The sequence below is a fragment of the Microplitis demolitor genome, chromosome 8, assembly GCF_026212275.2.
Source record: "Microplitis demolitor isolate Queensland-Clemson2020A chromosome 8, iyMicDemo2.1a, whole genome shotgun sequence".
Classification (NCBI taxonomy): Eukaryota; Metazoa; Arthropoda; class Insecta; order Hymenoptera; family Braconidae; genus Microplitis; species Microplitis demolitor.
The window spans coordinates 11616500-11638009 of record NC_068552.1 but is presented as its reverse complement, the minus strand read 5'-3'; the positions used below and the strand labels follow the sequence as shown (position 1 = coordinate 11638009).

The following is a 21510-nucleotide window of genomic DNA, read 5'->3' as shown; positions in this document are numbered from 1 at the left end:
AAAAATGTTTCTTCCATTTTCGGTCGAGTCATGATACTTCTGATGTTTTAAAGATATTTTAGGCTGATCTGCGATCCCGACTAGAAATTTTTAAGTGACACCTGTTCGGCCCTTATGGGGTTGCCCTATAGGGACCACATATAGAAATGTAGCGCAAAGACCTACTGGGCCCTTATTGGGCAGTCCCAGCTATGCCCCAATAGGGAAATCCCCAAGAGATCCCACTAGCACATCCCTATTAAAAAAAATTGAGAAAGAAAATTTCACTTTGATCCGGAATGTCATTTAATGTATATTAGGAACATTACGTAGAAGAAGTTTACATGGATTTAATTAATGAAAAAATCCCGGTGACTGCTGGCCTCGAACCTGCATCCTTTCAATTCAAAGTCTTTGATACTATCCACTGCGCTGATCCACTTATGTGATCGCGTTGGTGTAAATAGTATATTTATTATGACACCAAAGAATAACTGATGAAGATAGAAAAAATCCGTGATGCAATGATCGACGTACTCTTTGTATAAATATAGGGGAGGGGGGTACTTAAGGAATTACTAAGTTTTCGGAGACTCAAAAATACGTTGAATCTTTTTCTTTTTATGATATTCAAAGAGTATAGAAAAAAATTAATGCAGCTACACTTCGAATCAAGTAAACGCATACTTACATACGAAATTAATTATACAACTTCGAATTTCGCTGAAATTATGAATCATTCTATCCAGATATTTTTTGCAATCGATTTCCATGTAAAATTGTAAATAGGGTGAACACAATTTTTTTTTTTTTTTTTTTTTCAAATTAAGTTTCCCCTTTATACTCGCACATGAAACTCAATGAGGAAAAACTGACGATATAGTTTTTTTTTAAGTCGGGTTTTCCCACACAAGTCCTATGCAAAACCCAATGGAGAAAAAAGACTATTATTTTTTATTTTCACGCTGGGCTTTCCTTTTCCATTTTGATCTTATACAGAATCCAACAAAGAAAAATGATAAAAATTTTTCAATTTCTTTTTAAGAAAATTATTAATTTTCAAAAGTTCGAAAAGTTATTGGTTTCACCCCGATTTTCGAAAATCGAGTTTTCATCAAATGTCGACGTTTTGAGGTGCTAGGAAGCTATTCTGACTATCTACAGAAGGATCTCCGAGTATCTGTAGTATGTATGTGTGTATGGGTGTGTGTGTGTTTGTGAATGTAAACTCTTAATATCTTATTAATGAACTGACCGTTAAAAATGTTTGAGGTGGCAATTAAAAGAGTTTGTTGGCCGTCAACGTTTCTGAAAATTTTAAATCGATCGATCAAATAGCCTCTAAGATGTGGAAGAAAAATACAAAAAAAAAAATTTTTTTTTCAGTTATTTTCAAATTTTTCAGAAATGGCTCGATCGATCAATTTCAAAATCTAATCACGACAAGAATTCAATAAAACGCGTCGTTTGCCGCCTCAACCATCTCAATCGGATTACCCGACTATAAATTTTGGTGAGGCTTGCCGAAGAATCAGTTTGGCCCGAATTAGGCTTGCCTAACTAAGGCTAATTCGTATCTTATCCGATCTTTATGAGGTAAAACGAACATTGGCATGCCGAAAAAATTCCAGATTCAACTGTGATCATGAAACACTATGGCATTGCCGAAGTACGGCATACTATTGGAATTCCTTACTGGTAGGTAGCAATGGTGACCTAAGCTTTGCCGATGTTTGGTATGCCAAAGTCAGACAAAACTAGGAAAGTCTGTGGCAAGGCCGCACTGAGGTCTAACATTGGGATTCCCAACTAGTCGGTAGCAATGATAACCTAAGATTTGCCGATGTTTGGAATGCCAAAGTCAGACGAAACTAGGAATGTCTGTGGCAAGTCACACGCAGGCCCAATATTGGAATTCCGGACTAAAATCGGATTGGGATGACCGAAGGCTTGCCGAAGTAAGGTATGTAAAATTTGGCTATTATTAGGAAAGCCTTCGTCATTGCCTAAGTTAGGTATATCTTTGGAATTCCTAACTGGTACCGAATAATATTTAAATAGCATAAATAAACTTGGGAGCCACAATCGGTAGTGTAGCGTAGTAGTTAAAGCGTCAGTCTTTTGTGCGTAGGGTCTTGGTTTCGAATCCCACAATGTCGGTCCTTCATAAGTTTTGCGTCTTTCCTTGAATTAACAATTTCTCATTTGATTGGAAATTAAAATAACATCAAATTAGAACATCCGATGATAACTGCCGTGCAAAAATAATTTTAGACGATAAAAAAAAAAAAAAAAAAAAAAAAAAAAAAAAAAAAAAACAAATTTTTTAATTTAGTTAAACAAAATTATATGATCATTACAGTCATACATGACAATATATTGCCAATTTCTATGTATAAGCGTAAAGCTCGTATGCGAAGTATGGTTTCTAAACAACTGCCTAAGAAGGAAGCTAAATCAGGCAGGGTCTCGCAACTGCGTTATTTTCGGGATTTCAACCTAGTTTGGTTGCCTCATTTGGCGTGAACTCGGCTTAAGCTATTACCAGCAAGTATGGTTTCCAAACCACTGCCTAAGAAGGCAGCCAAATCAGGCAGGGCCTCGCAACTGCATTACTTTCGGGATCTCGACCTAGTTTGGTTGCGTCATTTGGCGCAAGTCTGGAATTTGGCATGCCTTATTCGGGCCACACCACCGCCTAACTAAAATTTCTAGTCAGGATATTCGTTTGAGAGAAATCGATCGAGAAAGAAATGGTGAAAAACGGTTTTCTTCGATTATCTTCAAAGTGACTGTTCCGATCAATCCCAAAATTTGATCAGCTCTAGAACTCAATAAAACGCGTCGATTACTGCCTGAACAATCTCAATCGGTTAATTCGTTCGTAAGATATCGTGGGAGAAAGAAATGCTGAAAAACGGTTTTTTCCAAAAACAATGCCATGCAATAGTATTTGTGAGCTCGAAGAGCTCAAAAATGTATTCACATCAAGGTTTTCAAGCTTAAAGAGCTTGAAAACAACGGGAAGTTTTACGGCTGGCCTCCAGGGTTAACCGATAGACAGATTTTCTATTTTCACGTTGGGCTTTTCCTTTTTAATCCCACAAAGAACCCAATGAGGAAAAATGATAACAATTTTTTTATTCTCACGTTGGGTTTGCCCACTTAGGTCCCACACAGAATCCAATGGAAAAAAATGGCTATTATGTTTCATTTTCACGGTGGGTTCTCCCACTAAGATCCCCCACAAGACCCAATAGGATAAAACTTACAATAATTTAATTTCTTTTCGATTCGGATTTCCCAATTGGGTTTTTAATGGATCCTCGTATGGATTTTCCTATTGAGCATGCCTTATCGGAACCTAATGAGGTCCACATGTATACTCGAGCGATCCCACAGTACTTTCTAGTCGGGATATCTGGGGCATAATGAACTAGCTGAAAAAAAATTTGCCACAGATTTTTTTTTTTTTTCGAAAATAAAGTGAATTTGAAAAATTTATTGATTAAAGCTCTTTTAGGTCAATAGATTATATTGTGGTTAAAAAAGCCAAGAATAAAAATTTTAATAAAACTGTTGGTTCTATCAGCTAAATAAAATTTTTCTTTAATAAAATTGAAGTCCATGGTATTATAAAGGTATGAAAATAGTATATGTGTGCATAAAATCTTTTTTTTTTCGATAAAATAAAAAAATTTTAATTTTTTATAAGCTTTTTTTAGGAAAGAGCCGTCGTACCCCTAAAAAAAATTTTTTTTCATTTTAGTTTCGGTAAAACCCTAATGGATTTGCTCAAGAAAGGACCAAATTAGGTTGATCTATAGATTAAAAGCCATAAAAAATAATTACCAGCTTAAGGGGGCCATCGTACCCCGGTCCCCCCTATCGATCAAGCTCAATTTTCCACAGCTTGTAGGAATTAACAAGCCGCGTCAAATGCCACCTGGGAGATGAAAATCGGTTTATCCGTTCGAAAGTTACAAAATATTTACATACATACCTACATACGTACATGCATACACTCGGAGATCATCTTGAAATTAGTCAGAATAGCTTCCCAAAACTTCAAAACGTCAAGATCTGTTAGAAACTCGATTATCGAAAATCGGACCGAAACAATAGCTTTACGAATTTTTGAAAATTTTCAATTTTTTGGCGGCAAGTTAAAAAGAATAATTAAGCAAATATAAAATAGAAGTTCGGAAAAGTTTTTATTAAAATAAAAAGCTCAGAAAATTTGATTTTATAAAAAAACAAAAGTAATAATTGTTTTTTAATTAAACATCAAATTGAATGGTCATATATACTATGTATCGAGTAGTATATATTTGTGTTACGATTGTAAGCTATTATTATAAAAAAATCTGTTTCTATTTTCTGAATTCAATCAACATTTTTATTTTCTTTGTATTTTTTTCTTGTTATACAACGAAGTCATAATAGCTGTCGAGAGGTTGTTGACCAAGTACCAGTAACGTTCCATTCGATCAGAGTGCATCATTTCTTTTCTAGAGATTCACAGTACTATTGTTGATTGAATTTTTTTTTACCGTTGCCTTTTTTCCAATAATTTTTTTTATACTATCTTTACAAGTTACGAAATAGAAGAACTGGCTAAGACTTAACTAAATTATGTTGATCATTTTTTTCCTATTGAGACATTATTTAACAAATGCAATAATAATATCCAGTCGATTAATGTTACATTAAAGAAATAAATGGGTAAGTCTGACAACAGATTTTATTTTATTCAAAACCATACCATTGAATTAAATTTACGTTAGTGACATTACATGAAGATTATAATTTTATTTAGTACTATATAGTACAGGCAAGTGAGGTAAGCGTCAAAACATTGACCTCAAAATTTTCATAAAAATCAGGGGATAAGAATGATGAACTGGCTGTAAAATAAAAATTTGTGGGAATTTATGCACTAAGATAATAGACAAATTTTTGAGTTTTCCGTATTTTTTTTTTTTTGTTTAGTTGAAAGCCAATCGAGATATTATGCTTTGAAACTTTTAATAATTTTATATATTAATAATGTAAAACCTTAGAAAACCTCAAAAATGTAATTTTGCATCGGTTTATAATTTATACATAGAAAAAAAGGATTTCTTGGCGCAAGAAATATTTTGCATTATTAATTAAATAAAAAAATTTTCTTAGGATTACAAAAAAATTATAAGTACCAGAATTTTTTTCTCGCCCCAAGAAAATTTTGTTTTCACTTCATAATGCAAGTATTTTCTTGGACGAATAAAAATTGTTTGAGCCAAGATATCCTTTTTTTGTGTACTTTTCTATATTTAACTAAAATATTCGGTTGAGTATTTTGCCCCACTAAATTATACAAAATCTCGAATGTATAGAATTTCAAATTTATAGTTTTATCCTAATTCATTTAACTACATTTTATTTTAAATCTTGACAAACAAACTAGTGCAATATATTTACACAAATCTAGTCCTTTGCATAAATTATAACTATTGAATCATATACGGAATGATATCACAAAAATTAGTTCATACTAAACTAACCCTTGCTTATACACATAACCCTATAATAGGTAATTATACTGTTTGACCTAAAATATATGTAATAAAAAGTAAAATGTAAATAATGTAAAAAATGTATGGGTCTAAAAAACAAATTTGGCCTATTTTTATTCTTCTCTTATGTAAATTAACTTTTTTTTTAATTTTTCAGCACAATATTTATTTATGAATTTAATAAAAAAACTTTTTGAGTAACTTCGGAAAAAAGTTCAATATTTGTGAATTATCGTTTACGTTTTTAAGGATGAAAACCATGTAGATAACGAAATATGGTATTACAGCCAGTTTGAGTGGGAAATTTGATGTATAAAAAATTCAGTTAATATTGATCATAGTTATTTAAATTCTATTAATGCAATTTCGATTGGCATGCCCATTAAAATTCTTTCTACTGAACTAAAGTTATCTATTGAATATGTTTATGTATATATTCGTCTCAACTGTTGAAATTCTTTATGAATCGTTAAAATAAATAATCAATTAAAGTTAAAATATCTATGCTCACATCAATTAATTATTTCTATCAGTCAGCATAAAATATAGAAAATAAAGTTAAAAAAAAAGTAATAAAATAAAGAAAACAAGTTCAAATGACTTTAATAAATAAAAAAAAAAATACAAGGCACAAAAGCAAGGGAATTTTTTACGCTCCTTTGAGCATTAAGAAATTTTTAAAAAAGAATACAATTGAAGAAAGCAATTACAGGTAATGGAGCCAGCAACAGTATACCTTATACTTTCTAGAAAAGATACGAATTTAGAGGAGCGTGGTCATTAAGAGCCACCTCTATCTATACTCTTCTTTATTTTATTATTTTAACTTTTATTTTTATTTTTTTACTTGCTTGCCATAGTCCTGGATGCTTTTTTCCATCTCTATTTAGCTCAGCAGCTTTTTATATCTCCTGTCGATTTCCAGCTTTTTCTTTTTGTACATTAAACTGTTCCGCGTGTATACGCATGCGTATATTTACTTTAATTTTTCATCTATGTAATTTCTACAAGGCTTTAACTGTTACTTTAGAACCATTATTCTTCGTGAATTTCTTTTCTGACCTCTTGTCATTAACTTTACTGATCTTACTATTCTTTCTAAGTCTACTTAAGTTTATGTACCCAAGATCATGTGGATATATCATTAGAGATTTTTATATATATCATTTTTACATTTTTTTTTTTTTTATTTTACTTTACTTAGAATTAACGGCAAAAACAACACTGCTTTAAGTGATCGTTTAATGACCGGGTATATTTACAAATATTTTGTTTAAAATGTTTGGAAGAGGGGAACCATCATGGAATAGAAAACTTTATTGGCCCTTCCCCCTCTTCTTAGACTAAAGAAAAAGAAGTTTAAGAAAATAAATTTAATAAGACTTAATAACCCATAATATAAGGGCCGAGAAGTTTATCTGATCTAATATAAACTTAAGGAATCACCTTAGAGACTGAAAAATCTAGTGAGACCATAAAAATAATCCTGAGTCAAAAGTTCTGTCTGAATTTCACTTAGATAAGTTTTAACTACTGTTCACAATTCACAAACGGGTTTATTTTGTGAATTTAACAGAAAAAAAAAAATCTTCATAGAGCTGTTTAATATTTATGAAGTTGAAAAAGAAATTTTAAATATTTTTGAATTCAAGATTAAATAATTTGAAAAATAGTATAAAAAAAATATTTGATATGGCGATTATTTAATTGATAAAATTTTATATCACATATTTATTTGGCTACATGATTTTTTATGATATTTGAAAAGATTTAGTTTTAGAAACGGTTTGTCATTATGTGTGTATGTTTATTTTTTAACAATTGAGTTCAATAAAATAGTAATATTGCTTACCCGTACGTTTTTCAGCGTCACGAAATGTAACTTCGCTAAGAATAATCGGTTGACTACGGCCCTTAGCATTGACAGCATAAACAGCAACATGTACTCCAGCATCAACTGGAACATCTAGACTGGAGAGTGAAAAAATTGGCTCGTCGCTTGAAGAAATGTTGTACTGTGGTTTGCTGTCTGGCAACGAATCAATGTTACCATGGTATACCTCGAGAACGAATCTCTGAGGCAAACCACCATCATATCCGGCAATACACTTAACTTCAACGCTTGTATACGTTTGATTGGCTAGAGTGCAATTTCGTACTGGAGATGGCTTGCCTGTAATAAAAATTTTGGATTGAAAATTCAATTCTACCAGAGCTTTGTTACATCCTTTCATCATTCAACGCATTTTATACTTGTGTAATACATTTATAAAATTTATAAAGGTACAGAACAGAAACTGGGGCTGAATGGGTTATCCAAAAATTTAAGTTAATACATAAAATATTTAAATTTTATTTTATTAATTTGAAGATTAATTTAATTAAATTCAGGTGACAAAAACTTTTTTTTGATTGTGCCATTAAAATTAAAAAAAAAAAAAAAGAACATCCCGGAAAAAATAAGAATTATAATTTAAGCCAAAAATTAATAAATGGTTGACCAACCTCGAAAATCTAGTATAGCAATTCTTCTTTTTTTAACCTTTTTTGAGCTTTAATTGCATTGATTAATATTTTAAAGAATGGATTTTACTAAATTTTTAATTGAATGTGATTCGTAAATAAATAAAAAAATGTGATACTGAATTGAAAATCAAAATAAGTGAATAAGTTGTTACACAAATACATTAATATATTCCATTGTAAAAGTTTATAGTTTTTAATAAAATAATAATTAATTTTTTTTTTTAATTATTTAAATTTCTCTCAATTGAACATTCAACACAGTCGTTATAGAAACTATTGTTCGACACGTATAATTCAAACGAGAAATCCGGTATACTTGCTGTGTCAACACTCGTCCTAGGTTATGTTACCTTATCACCAAGAACTCGTACCTACATTTATCTCGTACTCGCTACGCTCGTGCGAGAAATATCTATGTACTCGTTCTCGTTGAGAATGCGTCGTAACCCAAGACTTATGTCACCAATACAAGCATACCGCATACTCTCGTTTTAATCTTATGTATCGAAAGAGTTCAGCCTAAGTAACCGTAGAGAGCGCATCGTTACAGTGAACGTGAAAATAAATCAAACGAATATCTCAAATTAATTAACGCCAATTACTAACTAGACCAATTACGGTCTAGGTACAGATTAAATAACTATAATTATAAAGGCCGAGTCACAGAATAAAGGGCCGAAATAAAAATAAGAGACTTGAATTCGGCTAAGGCCTCGAGCCACTGCCACATACACCCCATGCATAACCTAGAATCAAAAAACCCCCAGCATTATAACCCAGTATGTACATCACAATCTCTTCTAAATTGTAGTACGATAAACCTGCAAATAGAACAACCTGCCGCGACAAAACCTCAAGACTTTCAATAACACATGGACGAAGGTAATATAGTGGCCAATATAATTATTGAACAAATAATTCAAGAAGGACAATTTACGTAGATGATATGAATAATTCAGAAACCCCGCTAACTCAACAACAAGACCCTTCCGTCAAAACTCCAAGTATATCAAAAAAAGATCCAAATATCACCCAGCAAGACATTAATAACTCTAATATTAACCTCAATAATTACCAGCCTCCAAATGATAAAAAAAAGTGAGAGTTGACTATGACTCAAGTGACCAAGAATCTATCACTTCAGGAACGAAAACTAAAAAAGCGAACATGGCAGCAAATCCGATCAATTCTTCAGAACTCATCAAAAATGAATATAACCAAGACAACAAAAGACCCTATGAACTCATTATCGAACACGAAAAATCCAGATCACACCCCTCTCTTACACACTACCTATCTCTTTGCAAAATAATTACAGGCGTCTTAAAGAAAAACAATGTGATTCAACATTTCCAAATTTCAAAAACCATGGGCTCATTGCGTATATACCAGTACATAGAATGATGTGCTATCGTATAATCGAAGACATTCCTGTTGATTTTCCCATGGAAGATCTTAAAGAAGGTACCCAATAGTTGAGATCACTGCTTTTGAAAGGTGTCAAAGAGCAATAATAGAAAATAATGTCAGAAAATACGTCCTGTCTAAAACAATCAAAGTTACCTTCGCAGGATAAATCCGCCCCAACAAAATCAGCATATACAACGCCGTACATAAAGTTTATGTCTATATTCCACCAGTAAAAAAATGCACCCAATGTTCACGCTTTAAGCACTGTATTAAAGAATGTACCCACGCACCAAAATGCCGTCATTGTGGTGAAAATAAAGATAATTACCCTGAAGATAATAAATGCCTATACAGCAATACGTCGCCTAAGTGCGTTAATTGTAGAGAAGCTCATGACACAATAAGCTCAAACTATCCAATTCTTACTTATCTAAAATCGTTACAGATGTGAGCTGCGGTCAACTGTATTAGTTATGCTGAAGCTAAAAAACAACTCCAGAACAATAATTATTACTCATAAACTCCCTCAACTTTACTGACTTTCCATAACTCCAGAAGGCAAATCCACTCAATAAATACAGTACTGCTACAGGAACACAAACTCACTCTCCTCAACTACACCCAACAAGAAACAATAATCCCACTGTTACAGCGTAGCATGCGAAAATACGAAAATAACGTATAATTAAATAAATAAAAACGAAATTCTTAAAAACTAAAAACTAAATATGGCAAAGGTCAGATGAGTGGTCAGAACTTTTTGATGTAAACAAAGAATACCATAAATTTCTTTTTTTATTACTTATGAAGAAATAATAAACCAACTAATAAATTGAGCAATCAATTAAACCATGATAAGTACCCTAATGCTTGCAACCCAAACTGTACGACTTTCAAATAATGTCACGCGATGCTTCTCCGTTTTTTTGTTTCTTATGAAGTCAAGTGTCACCACCCCGATAACCTTTATATCTATGCGTCGTTGACTTTACAGTTAATTCACCTAGACCCTCTGCATTCTCTCTAGTATCTACTAATCCAAATAAATATGGAATTTTATTCAAATTTTAAATAAACTATAAAACAACTGATAATTATTAACAAAAACAAGGTAATAAACTCTATAATCAACACCGTTGACAGTAAATAAAATCGTAAATAACGCTTAAGATGCAGCAGTAACTATTGCACCATAAGTCAAGAATCTTATTAGTAAATAAATATTAACAACTTAAAACGCAATATCCCAACGTGCGGACAAGGGCATAAATAAGATAAAAAACATGTATAATAATATTAACTAATTACGCATCATCGGACAACTATAACATGTCACAGAGGAAAATATTATTATCATAATAAGTTCTAACATCCTACAGATAATAATTAGATTCATAGCCACCTATATAACGATACTCATAACAAACCCGTGGGTAAAGAAGAATAGAATCAGAGATTAGATAAAACCTACTATACCAACTAACTAAATATTAGAGATCGATCAAGGAATCTATCATTTCGTTACCCCCTATTTCTCTCTAATACGGGAATGATTTGTACCTTTAATAACTTAAATAATAATTGAAATAATAATTAACTAAATTCCTTTTAAAAACGATTCACCGATACTTCATTATTAAGGAGATTAGTAATAATTGCAAATCATTGAACATTTAAAATGAAACGGTGGCAAATCCTAAATCACTAACCATAACCATCAATATTTAGAAAACATGAATTATTCATTACTAAATATTCGATTCTTAATCGTAATGGATGATTTATAATTAATTATGTAAAATAAAACCTCCTCCAATAACCTTGATCTAGATCTATAAATTTCTTCAATCGCGTGATCGTGACTCATCTTTTACTATTATTACTGTTTTCGACTTTTATCACTGTATTCCTACTAACGCATATAAAAACAACGATAGAAATATTGCTACGAATTTTGTCACTGTATTCTCACTAACACATATAACGATGACTATAGAAATGTTGCTGTGACTTTTGCCACTGTATTCCCACTAACATATATAACGATAACGATAGAAATATTGTTTGCGACTTTTGTCACTGTATTCCTACTAAAAAATAATAAAATGACTACAGAAATATCGTTGTGACTTGTATCACTGTATTTTCACTAATACATATATAACTATATCTATGTTCTACCCTGAATAACTTGATAAATAATTAAAATAATGAAAAAATAAAAATACCATCGTAATTCTATTGTCCCTGTTACTTAATTGAATCAATAGAAATTTCAGATTATTTAATAATCATTCCATAATAATTAAAATTAAACATAACAGTTAAACTATTGACGGTTAGAAGAAATGACTATAACCAATCGAAGGATAATGACAAAAGGATCAATAATCAATAACCATCTATATCATAAATTTAATTAATAACCCGTAATTAACAGATTAAAATAACTCCTATCCAATAACATGGGGTCGGATCTCTTTCTTGCACCCGTAGTTTCGACCATCGTCTTTTTTTTTGAGTCGTTGTCATTGTTCTAGAAGCTTCTACCCGAGATGGTCACGTACGCCTTTTTTCACACCACACCCCCCAAATAGACAGCTCTTCTTAATAACGTTGATTTTCGGTAATAAAATCAAAACTAGGTCACGCGTGTTACCCCTTGCCTATGGTAGTGCCTATGAAAACCGCCGAAAATTTACCCTCTACGCCCATTAATTATCAAGCTCTTGATTACGTATAATCTTATTATTTTAAAATATTAAAATTTAATTTTTTGTTCGAGTCGTTAATAATTAAAGTGAATTATTTTAAATAAAAATAATTTCGATTTTTAATTCTTTCATATAACATTACAAATAATTTAATTAATTAAATTATTTCTGTTGAATATTAATACTGTTTTAAAAATTATTTTTCATATTTAAATAAATTTCGTCATCTTAAAAGTGTATATTCAGACAGATTGTCAACTACCCAGTGTAAGTAAACCCCTTTGCTTATTTTTACATCAACAATTCTCAACATTCAAGAACCATAACCAACTATCAAGCCACCTGACAACAATTTAATACGAATCGAATCTCAATTAACAATCTGATCTGCAGCTCAGCCAAATGTTATATCCTGACAATTTGTTATATTGAATAAGCCAACTGTAAGTTTAATTAATTGTTTATTTATCTAGTGATAAGACACATCCATTCACCTCGTACATCCTATTTTCGTATATCGACATATTCAACACTAAATAGCGAAGTCCCCGCTACCCGAGTCTGGCTTAAGTGCTTTGACTCAAAATTAAGGGACTGAATAACTTGTGTTCGTCATCCAGGACGTAACACCCTCACCTGACAGATTTGACACATACTTCAGAGTCAATCCCAGCCTCTGGAACTCGCCTATCATAAACAATTCTCCAATTATCCACTCTACTCCTAGAACGGGAAATAAATTCGACTCAAAGATTTATACTAACAGCAAAGCATCACTAAGCATATGAAGGTTAAACCCAACGCAAAAAGCAATGAGGCTACACCAGACAATTTGAACTCAACGACGAAACAAATCAGTACCTCAAACACTGTAACACCACAAAATTTAATAAATTCTCAGCAGACCGATCAAATAGACACTAACATTTTAATTACCCTCCTAACTCAAATATCCTCGATTCTGGGTACCATTACTGACAAACTTGGCCCGGAACTCGAAAATATCGGAATTAAAGATCAAGTCACAACTATCCAACAAACATGTGCGATCATTAACAATGCAAGGATGAATACAATCCAGCCCTGATCCACCCTCTACCTCAACCACGCTACCTCGACAGACAGTTGATGTCCCTTACTTGAATAAAATGGCGTACTCTCAAACACGCGAGCTTAAAATCTTACAGTGGAACTGCCACAGCATATTATATAAAAAGGGCGACCTGGAGAACATTGCACATTCCTATGACCTCATTTTACTTACAGAAACCTGGCTCAAACCTCATATAAAATTTGACCTTAAAAATTTCAATACAATCAGAAAAGACAGGAAATCAGTCTCAATGGGTGGTGGTCTAGCGATCTGCATCAGCAAAAGACTTCAGTACACTGTCATAGATAATTATTTTAGCATAGACGATTCACTAGACACGATAGCAATTCTCCTCAATACTGCACATGGTAAAATTTTAATAGTCAATATCTACAAGCATCCAACATTTCAACTTTCTGAAGCACACATCAAGAAACTATCTGTTTAAGCTAAAGTCCATGACAGCTCCATACTGATTGGAGGAGATTTAATTCTCACCACACCTCTTGGGGTTGTGGGAGAAATTTCAGAATCATAATAATATATTTGATGCCGCTTTTGAAAATGACTTACACATACTAAATGGTGGCTCTCCTACTCACATCAACACTCCGAATCAACAACCATCAACAATTGACCTGACTGCTATCCGTTAACCTTGCCATTCTGTGCTCATGGTCTGTCTTAACAGATGCGATGAATAGCGATCACTATCCGATTGAAATAAAAATAGGAATCTCTGGAAAAGAATATAAGTCTTCCACAAACAAACTCAGAATAAAGGGAGTAAACTGGGAGGAATTCTATAAACACCTGAACAGTGAAGAAGAAAATATCACCAAACTATACCCTGATGCAACGAGAGCCTACGAGAAACTGATAGGTACGATTATAAATGGACTCAATCCTAACCAATCGTCTCCGGATAAAATAATCAAACAATCATCCAATACACATACAAAAACTAACACCAAAAGACCAAATAAGTCTCTAGCTCCCTGGTGAACCCCGGACTGTACTGAGGCAATTCAAAAGAGAAAAACAGACTACTCCAACTTCAGAACAAACGGTAGCTATGAAAACTATTTAACCATGAAGAAGCAAGAAGCGGAAACCAGACGTATGCTCAGAAGAGCCAAAAAAGACGGCTGGGACGCCTTTTGTGAAACCATAAATCAAAATACTCCACCAAATGTAATCTGGAACAAAATCAAAGCTTTCAAAAATAAAGCTATATCCACCCCCTAACACATAACCCAACAAGACCAACTAGATGAAGCTTTAAAAAAAGAATTTATCAATACTTTCTGTTACAACAGCTTTAAAATTTCGCTATCATAAGAAGTTATAAACAATATCACAAGATTGCAAACAGACCAAGACAACAATAAAAATCCATCCACGCCCAATAGAAACACAAGTTCTTCCTCCAATAGCGCTCAATCAACCAAAGCTACCAACCAAGCACGATACAATCGAACAATCAATCCTAATATCAACTTTATGAAGGAAGACTTCAAATTAAAGGAACTTAATAATCAAATTAAAAATTCAAAAGCTCATTCCAGCCCTGGACTTGATCAAATCACATATGACATCATAAAAAAATTACCAGACTCATAAAAATAAATTTTGTTGTACTGCTTTAATTCATTTTTCCAAAATAGTTAATTTCCAGCTTTCTAGAGCAACATACGAGTTTTTCTACTACCCAAAGTCACTCCTGGAAAATTGAGACCAATATCTCTTGCTTAGTGTATGCTGAAATTATTCGACAAAATCTTGATGTCCAGAGTAAATTGGTGGGCCAAAACGCAAGAAATCATACCCGAACAACAATACGGGTTTAGGAAAACGAGAAGTTGTTGAGAAACCTAGCCATTCTAACAATAGACATCTACTCAGCTAGATTAAACAGCAACTACTTTGTCAGTGCTTTTTTGGACATAGATGGTGCATTTGACTTGACCATGTGGTCCCAGAAATTCTTATTCATGAACTCGAAAAAAACCAACCTCCCAGAAGAATACATACAGTTCTTTAACTTTTTACTCACATCGAGAGATTTAAGCTTCGTCATAAATAGTACCCTCAGCTAATCAAGAAAAGTTGAACTTGGAACTGGACAAGGACTCATTTCAAGCACATTCTTCTTAAATTTCTATATCTCTCAACTTTCCAGTCAAATTCTTCCATCCTGCAAAATCACGAAATTCGATGATGACATTTCCCTAAACTGTGAGGACAAAGATATCACAACAGCCTTTCATTCATTGCAAGCATCTATTGACAGAGTACAAAATTATCTGAAAGCACGTAATTTGAAGCTATCGCATACTAAAACAAAAATCATTATTTTTTCGAATGAAAATATTAGCACCAATAACTCTCTACACTTCAAAATAAATGACAATAGAATTAATCATACAGGCAGTGTCACATTCTTAGGAATAAAACTAGACTCAAAATTATCTTTTAAACAACACTATCAAAATTTAACGATTAAGGCAAAAAACTTGTGAATATAATTAAAGCGTTGAGAGGTCCTGGTAGGATGATAATCTCATGACATTGCTCAATATATATAAATCCCTCGTACGCAGCCAATTTGAATATGGAAGTCACATATTCAATGCATCAAACTTTAACTTACTCGACAAGATAAAGAAAATACAAAACCAAGCCCTAAGACTAGCCATAGGGGCCAGGATCTTAACTCCTATCAATTCGCTAATGGCGGAAACAGGAGTCACTGCTTTAAAACTGAGAATTGACGAACTTTCGAATAGGTACGCTATAAAATTAATATCTCTATCAACTCCCTCTCCTATCAAAGCTCTGGACCGCCTTATAAATTTGATGAGCAATAAAAGAAAATGTCCAGTAATTGATAAATCCTTTCCACTGCTCAAAGCCTACAAAAAATTCAAAAAATACGTAAACTTTATTTATTCACACCACCTACTGATCCCCTATCAACTACCTTACAAAACAAGATGGTTCACATCTGATATAGATCTACAAACAGAAAGAGAGCTGCAAGATCTTCCTACAAAAGACACCAATAACTGCTTCTTGTCAACAATCGACAAACAACTCAAAAACTACACGCACCTCTTCACTGATGGCTCTAAAAGCAAAGAAGAGAATCAAAGAGTCGGAATAGGAGTGTACTGCCCTCACCTAAACCTTGAACTCTCTTGTAATATCTCTAATCATCCTTCAATTTTTACCGCTAAAGGCATAGGTATTATTAAAGCCATCGACCTCATCTGTTTATATGCTATTGAAAAAGCAGCCATCTTTACCAAGGCTAGGTTACCCAGTCTTCGCCCAGGCTCAGATAATGGCTGGAATGACCAGGATTACGATAGTGCCCTACTTGGCCTAGCACTGGGGAACCTAGCTTTAACACACCTTTATTGCCCCATGCTTGGCTCAAGATTGGGTACTCAGTCCTGACCATCCCAATCATTACCCTAGTCTGGGCCAAGACTGCGTAACCTAGCCTTGGCCGTTACAGTGATTACCCGAACTTGAGCCAAGACTGGGTATCCCTGCATTTGCCGTCCAATGGCAACCCAGACTTGGGCCAAGGTAGGATTACCCAAGTTAGGCTATACCTATGGTTTAATAAGTAGATCATATAAAAGTATCAGTTCATTCAGTAGTAGGTTCATCCAGTAATTACCGTTCAGACCGAGCAATCATAAGGGCAGCAGTTCGCGCCCAGAGCCCAGCAAAGTTTTCACCGAGTTCTTTTCACATCATTTACCTCCTTTAGATAGTTCAAACGTTAATGATCATAAACTCTACGAGGTTAATAATAATACATTTTTTTTTTTAATTAAATTTATTTGTTTCGTCGATGTATGGGCCAAGTGTGGTAACGAAGCATGAGCCAGGCCTGGCAACGAAGCACACGCCAGGTCTGGAAACCAAGCATGGACCGGGTCTTGCAACCAGGACTGGCCCTATATTATTATTCCAACTTTTTACCAAGGCTGGCTCACAAGCTTGGCCCAAGCTTAGGCTCTTCGTACTATCCTCTATGGGTATACACTGCAATTTCTCATTTTCTTTAACTTTTATCATTGAAATAACATTTTAAAAAATTTCTTTTCATTTATTTGTTTTTTACCCTCTCAGACAAATATTTTTGGAATTTCATTTAAATAGAAATTTTTTCATTTTTGGATCGAAACAATTTTTTCCTGAAATTTGTTTAAGATTACTTACGACTGTTAATATATTCCGATTTTTTACCAAATTTGGTAAAATATATTAAAGAATAATTAAAAAAATTTTTTTCGATGCATACTGCAGACAGCTTTCTAATTGATAGCGTCAGAAAATATTTTGCGGTTTTCAATTATAACAATAAATAGGAATTTTTTGTCTCTTCAGCAGCAATTATACGATTCAAACCGCGATTTTATGGTGGTAATAAATAACAAACTATAGGTATAATAATGAGAACGAAAATAATTAAATATTCTTCAAGAGTTAATTTAAATATATACGACACAGCAAGCATACGCATTTGGGCAGCCAATAAAATGAAAAAGAAGTGGATTGATAGATCGGCGATGAACGCGATGTCGAAACCAAGAGCCATTTTACTTTGATTTGCATACCCCTCGTCTGTCAACGTCCATGTACTGACAGCACGTCCGCATCCCCAAGTGGTTATGTCCGTTGACGTTAACCCCGATTCCGTTTTTAAATTATCGAACAACTTTAAATCATCAATTTTTACTTTCTCGTCTAACTTACAAAACTACTATTTATTTTTATTTTTGCTCAATATTACATGTCTAATTAACTTATTTTCCTACACTTTTTATTATCGAATGATTCGTATCATCTTATAAAATTAATGGCCTTTATTAAATTCCATTAAATAATGCTGTAAATTAGGAAAGTATGTGTCCGTGCTCACACATATACGTAGTTTAAAAAAGTCAATTATCAAAACAAAGATCATTTTTGATTGAACTTCCAAACATCAAATAAAAAATTAACATTGAATTATTATTATTATTATTATTATTATTATTATTATTATTATTATTATTATTATTATTTCAAATTTAAATATGCAATATGTGCTATTTTTACTGTAGACGAATAAATTTAATGAGAAATTTCGAATATTAATAGTTTTTATTTTGTATTTGAATAAAAAATATTGAAACCGAGTATGCATATTAAATTAAATGTTACATGTATCTTATAAATATTTTAAAATATATTCAGGAAACATTTTTGCATAATATCATGATTTTCCTGTTAAGATATTTACATGTAAATAAGAAATCTTAATTAGTTGACTCACCTGCGGTCACAATTTGAAAGAGACAAGGTCTAGCTTGTGTACCGACTTCATTATCCGCCCAACATGAGAGAGTACCGTAGTCAACGTCTGTAACTGGCGTGTACTTTAGTATGCTTACACCATCAGCGTCACCAGACATCGGTATCGTAAATTGTTTGGGCGATACTTCAAGGGTTGCCCCGCTGTTATTGAATTTCCATCTAAAGTTGCGTACTGGCGGGTCTGCCTCTACTTTACAACTAATATTTAAGGATTCACCACGTGATGCTCCAACAACGATGATTTGATCCTCTTTACAGATTGGCGCGACTAAGAGAGTTTGCAAAACAATACTTTTATTATTTAGTAATCTATGTTTATTTTATAATATAATATACAGTCAACACCAGATAGTTTTTCAGGATATTTTATATAAAAAATTTATTAAAAAATTATTGATTTATATGGAAAGCAATTTGACGACAGTATAAAATGATGGCAAAAATTACAAGCAATGAAAAATTTTTTTGTATAATTACTTAAAATATTCTGTTCAAATTCTGAAAAACTATATATTTTTTTTTTGTGATCTGATATATTCTTATTAATAGTGGAACATTACAATAGATACTATCTAAGTCTTGAGAAGTATTATACACCTCAAAATGATACGCAAGAGACATAAAATAATTTATCATTTGTTTAGCTCAGAAAACTGGACTATCTCATATTACTTAGTCGAAAAATAAAACCTCATTTAAACTTCTATAGTGAAGAAATGAAAATAACCGCAACATAGAGCTTTAAATGAAGTTCTAGAATACGTTGATTCGCAGCCTAAATTTAAAGTTAAATTTTTCAATCCGTGAAAGAAGAATATTTATGAAAAAAAAAAAAAAAAGTGCTATCTGGCAGTCAGAATGGAAAGTTTGACATTAAGTTCCAATAAAAATTTTAAAATAATTTTTATGTAATTATTGTGTCAATTTATAACATTTTATCACATTTTTTTTTTAACATAAATTATTTTACTGTAGAATAAGGTAGATGTACCATTTTTGGGTACACAGAAAGAAAAAAAAATGTTAAAATTTACTTGAATTATCAATACTTTTTACTATTTAAAACAATACTGCGGCACCTAGGTGTGATTTTGTTGTATATTATAAGGTACAAAGTTAAAATATATGAGTGATCTATTAAAATATACTTATGGTCAAAGATGAAAAGTACAGGACAAACATATAGTTTTTAAAATTTCCAACAGTAAAAATTATTACCTAGAATTGTATAGTTTCATTGGCAGAATGATATTCTTTACACTGAATATGATAAAAATTTAAACTTAGACAATAAATTTTTAAATTTCAAACAATAAAAATCTCCAAGTCGATAGATATAATTTCACAATCGATCGTTATTTTATCTTGTGCAGCCATACTAATAATTTTTGTTCTATACCCTCATTTTTATTTTTTGAAATAATAAAAATATTTGTTTCTTTTTTTTTCGTTCTATTTTATATTTGTTTATTTTGAATTATTTACTTCTGGCTTTTACCGTTGCTCTCGTATTACAAGGTTACATTCGGGATTCTGATTTCTCCCCCTCCCTCGCCCTTCCATTGTCTGTTTTCTTATCGTCGTGCATCTAATTGATTGCATTCTTGTCGGTATTATGAATAACTGATTTAGTCGGTAGAGTATATATAGTTATTCAAATTTTTATATGAAAAATCATCAGAAAAATTTCAGCCGACCCCATGTAGGAGCTACCAGAGTTGAACGAAGGGACCATCCTTAGCTCAGCACTGGGGAACCTAGCTTTGGCACGTCTATGTTGGCCCATGCTTGAGTCAAGAATAGTTACTCAATCCTAGCCATTCCAATCATAACGCGAGTTTGGGCCAGGATTAGATTCCCCTATCTTGGCCATCTGATGGCGATCCAGGCTTGGGCTAGGACTGGGTAACCTAGACTTGGCAGACCCAAGGATTACCCAAGTTTAAGCCAAGACTAGGTTTCTCTGCCTTGATCATTCAATGGCAACCCAGACTTGAGCCAAGGTAGGATTATCCAAGTTCGGGTATACCTATAGTTTCCCATCCTTGGGCCAGAATTGGCTAATCTAGGTTTTTTATTAATTATCTAATCATCTTATTATTATGGTTTTTTAGATTAATAGTTATTTATTTTTGAATTAAAATAAGTTTTAATTAATAAATATTTTACAATACCGATTGAAATTATTTACAACTAATAATTGATACATTTTTAAGTTCGTTATTATTTGCAATCAACAACCGTCATTTTGTAATTTTACTTATAAAAATTAATTCAATTAAGAAAAAACTCATTAATTTTCATAATAAATGTTATTTTTAATAATGGTGGTAGAGCAAGATAATTTAACTGCGTTCTTGATGAATAATCAATTAAACTTGATGAGATTTTGTTTCTAAAAATTATGTCATTATTATAAAAATAATACGAAATTATTATTTTTTTTTTCTTAATCGAAAATATTTATTAAATTGCTATTTATATTTCATAAAACGGAGTGCTTGTAGTAAAATGAATAAGTAGAACATATAAAAGTTTCAGCTCAACATTAGTAGGTTCGTCCAGTAGCTACCGTTCAAACCTAGCGATCAGAGGGCGGCAGTTCGCGCCAAGAGCCCAGAAGAATTTTCATTGAGTTTTTTTCACGTGATTTGCCTCACCTAAAAAGTTTGAACGTTAATGATCGCAAACTCTATTAGGATAATAATAATAAAATTTTTTTTAAATTAAATTTATTTGTTTTTTTGATGCATGGGCCAGGTCTGGCAACCAAGCATGGGTCGGGGCTGGCAACCAGGCTTGGCACGATGTTATCATTCCAGACTTCTACCAAGACTGGAACAAGGCTGGC

At 32.4% G+C, this 21510-nt stretch overlaps 1 protein-coding gene across 1 annotated transcript in view; it reads right to left on the bottom strand.

Annotated features, from left to right (window-relative positions):
• LOC103572227 (hemicentin-2) overlaps positions 1 to 21510 on the bottom strand; it is a 263857-nt gene that overhangs the window by 49991 nt on the left and 192356 nt on the right. The window contains exons 9-10 of the mRNA XM_053741560.1: positions 18619 to 18927; positions 7390 to 7710 (exon numbers count right to left, since the gene is read on the bottom strand). Coding sequence (XP_053597535.1) covers positions 7390 to 7710; positions 18619 to 18927 — 630 coding nt within the window. The remainder of the gene's footprint in view (positions 1 to 7389; positions 7711 to 18618; positions 18928 to 21510) is intronic.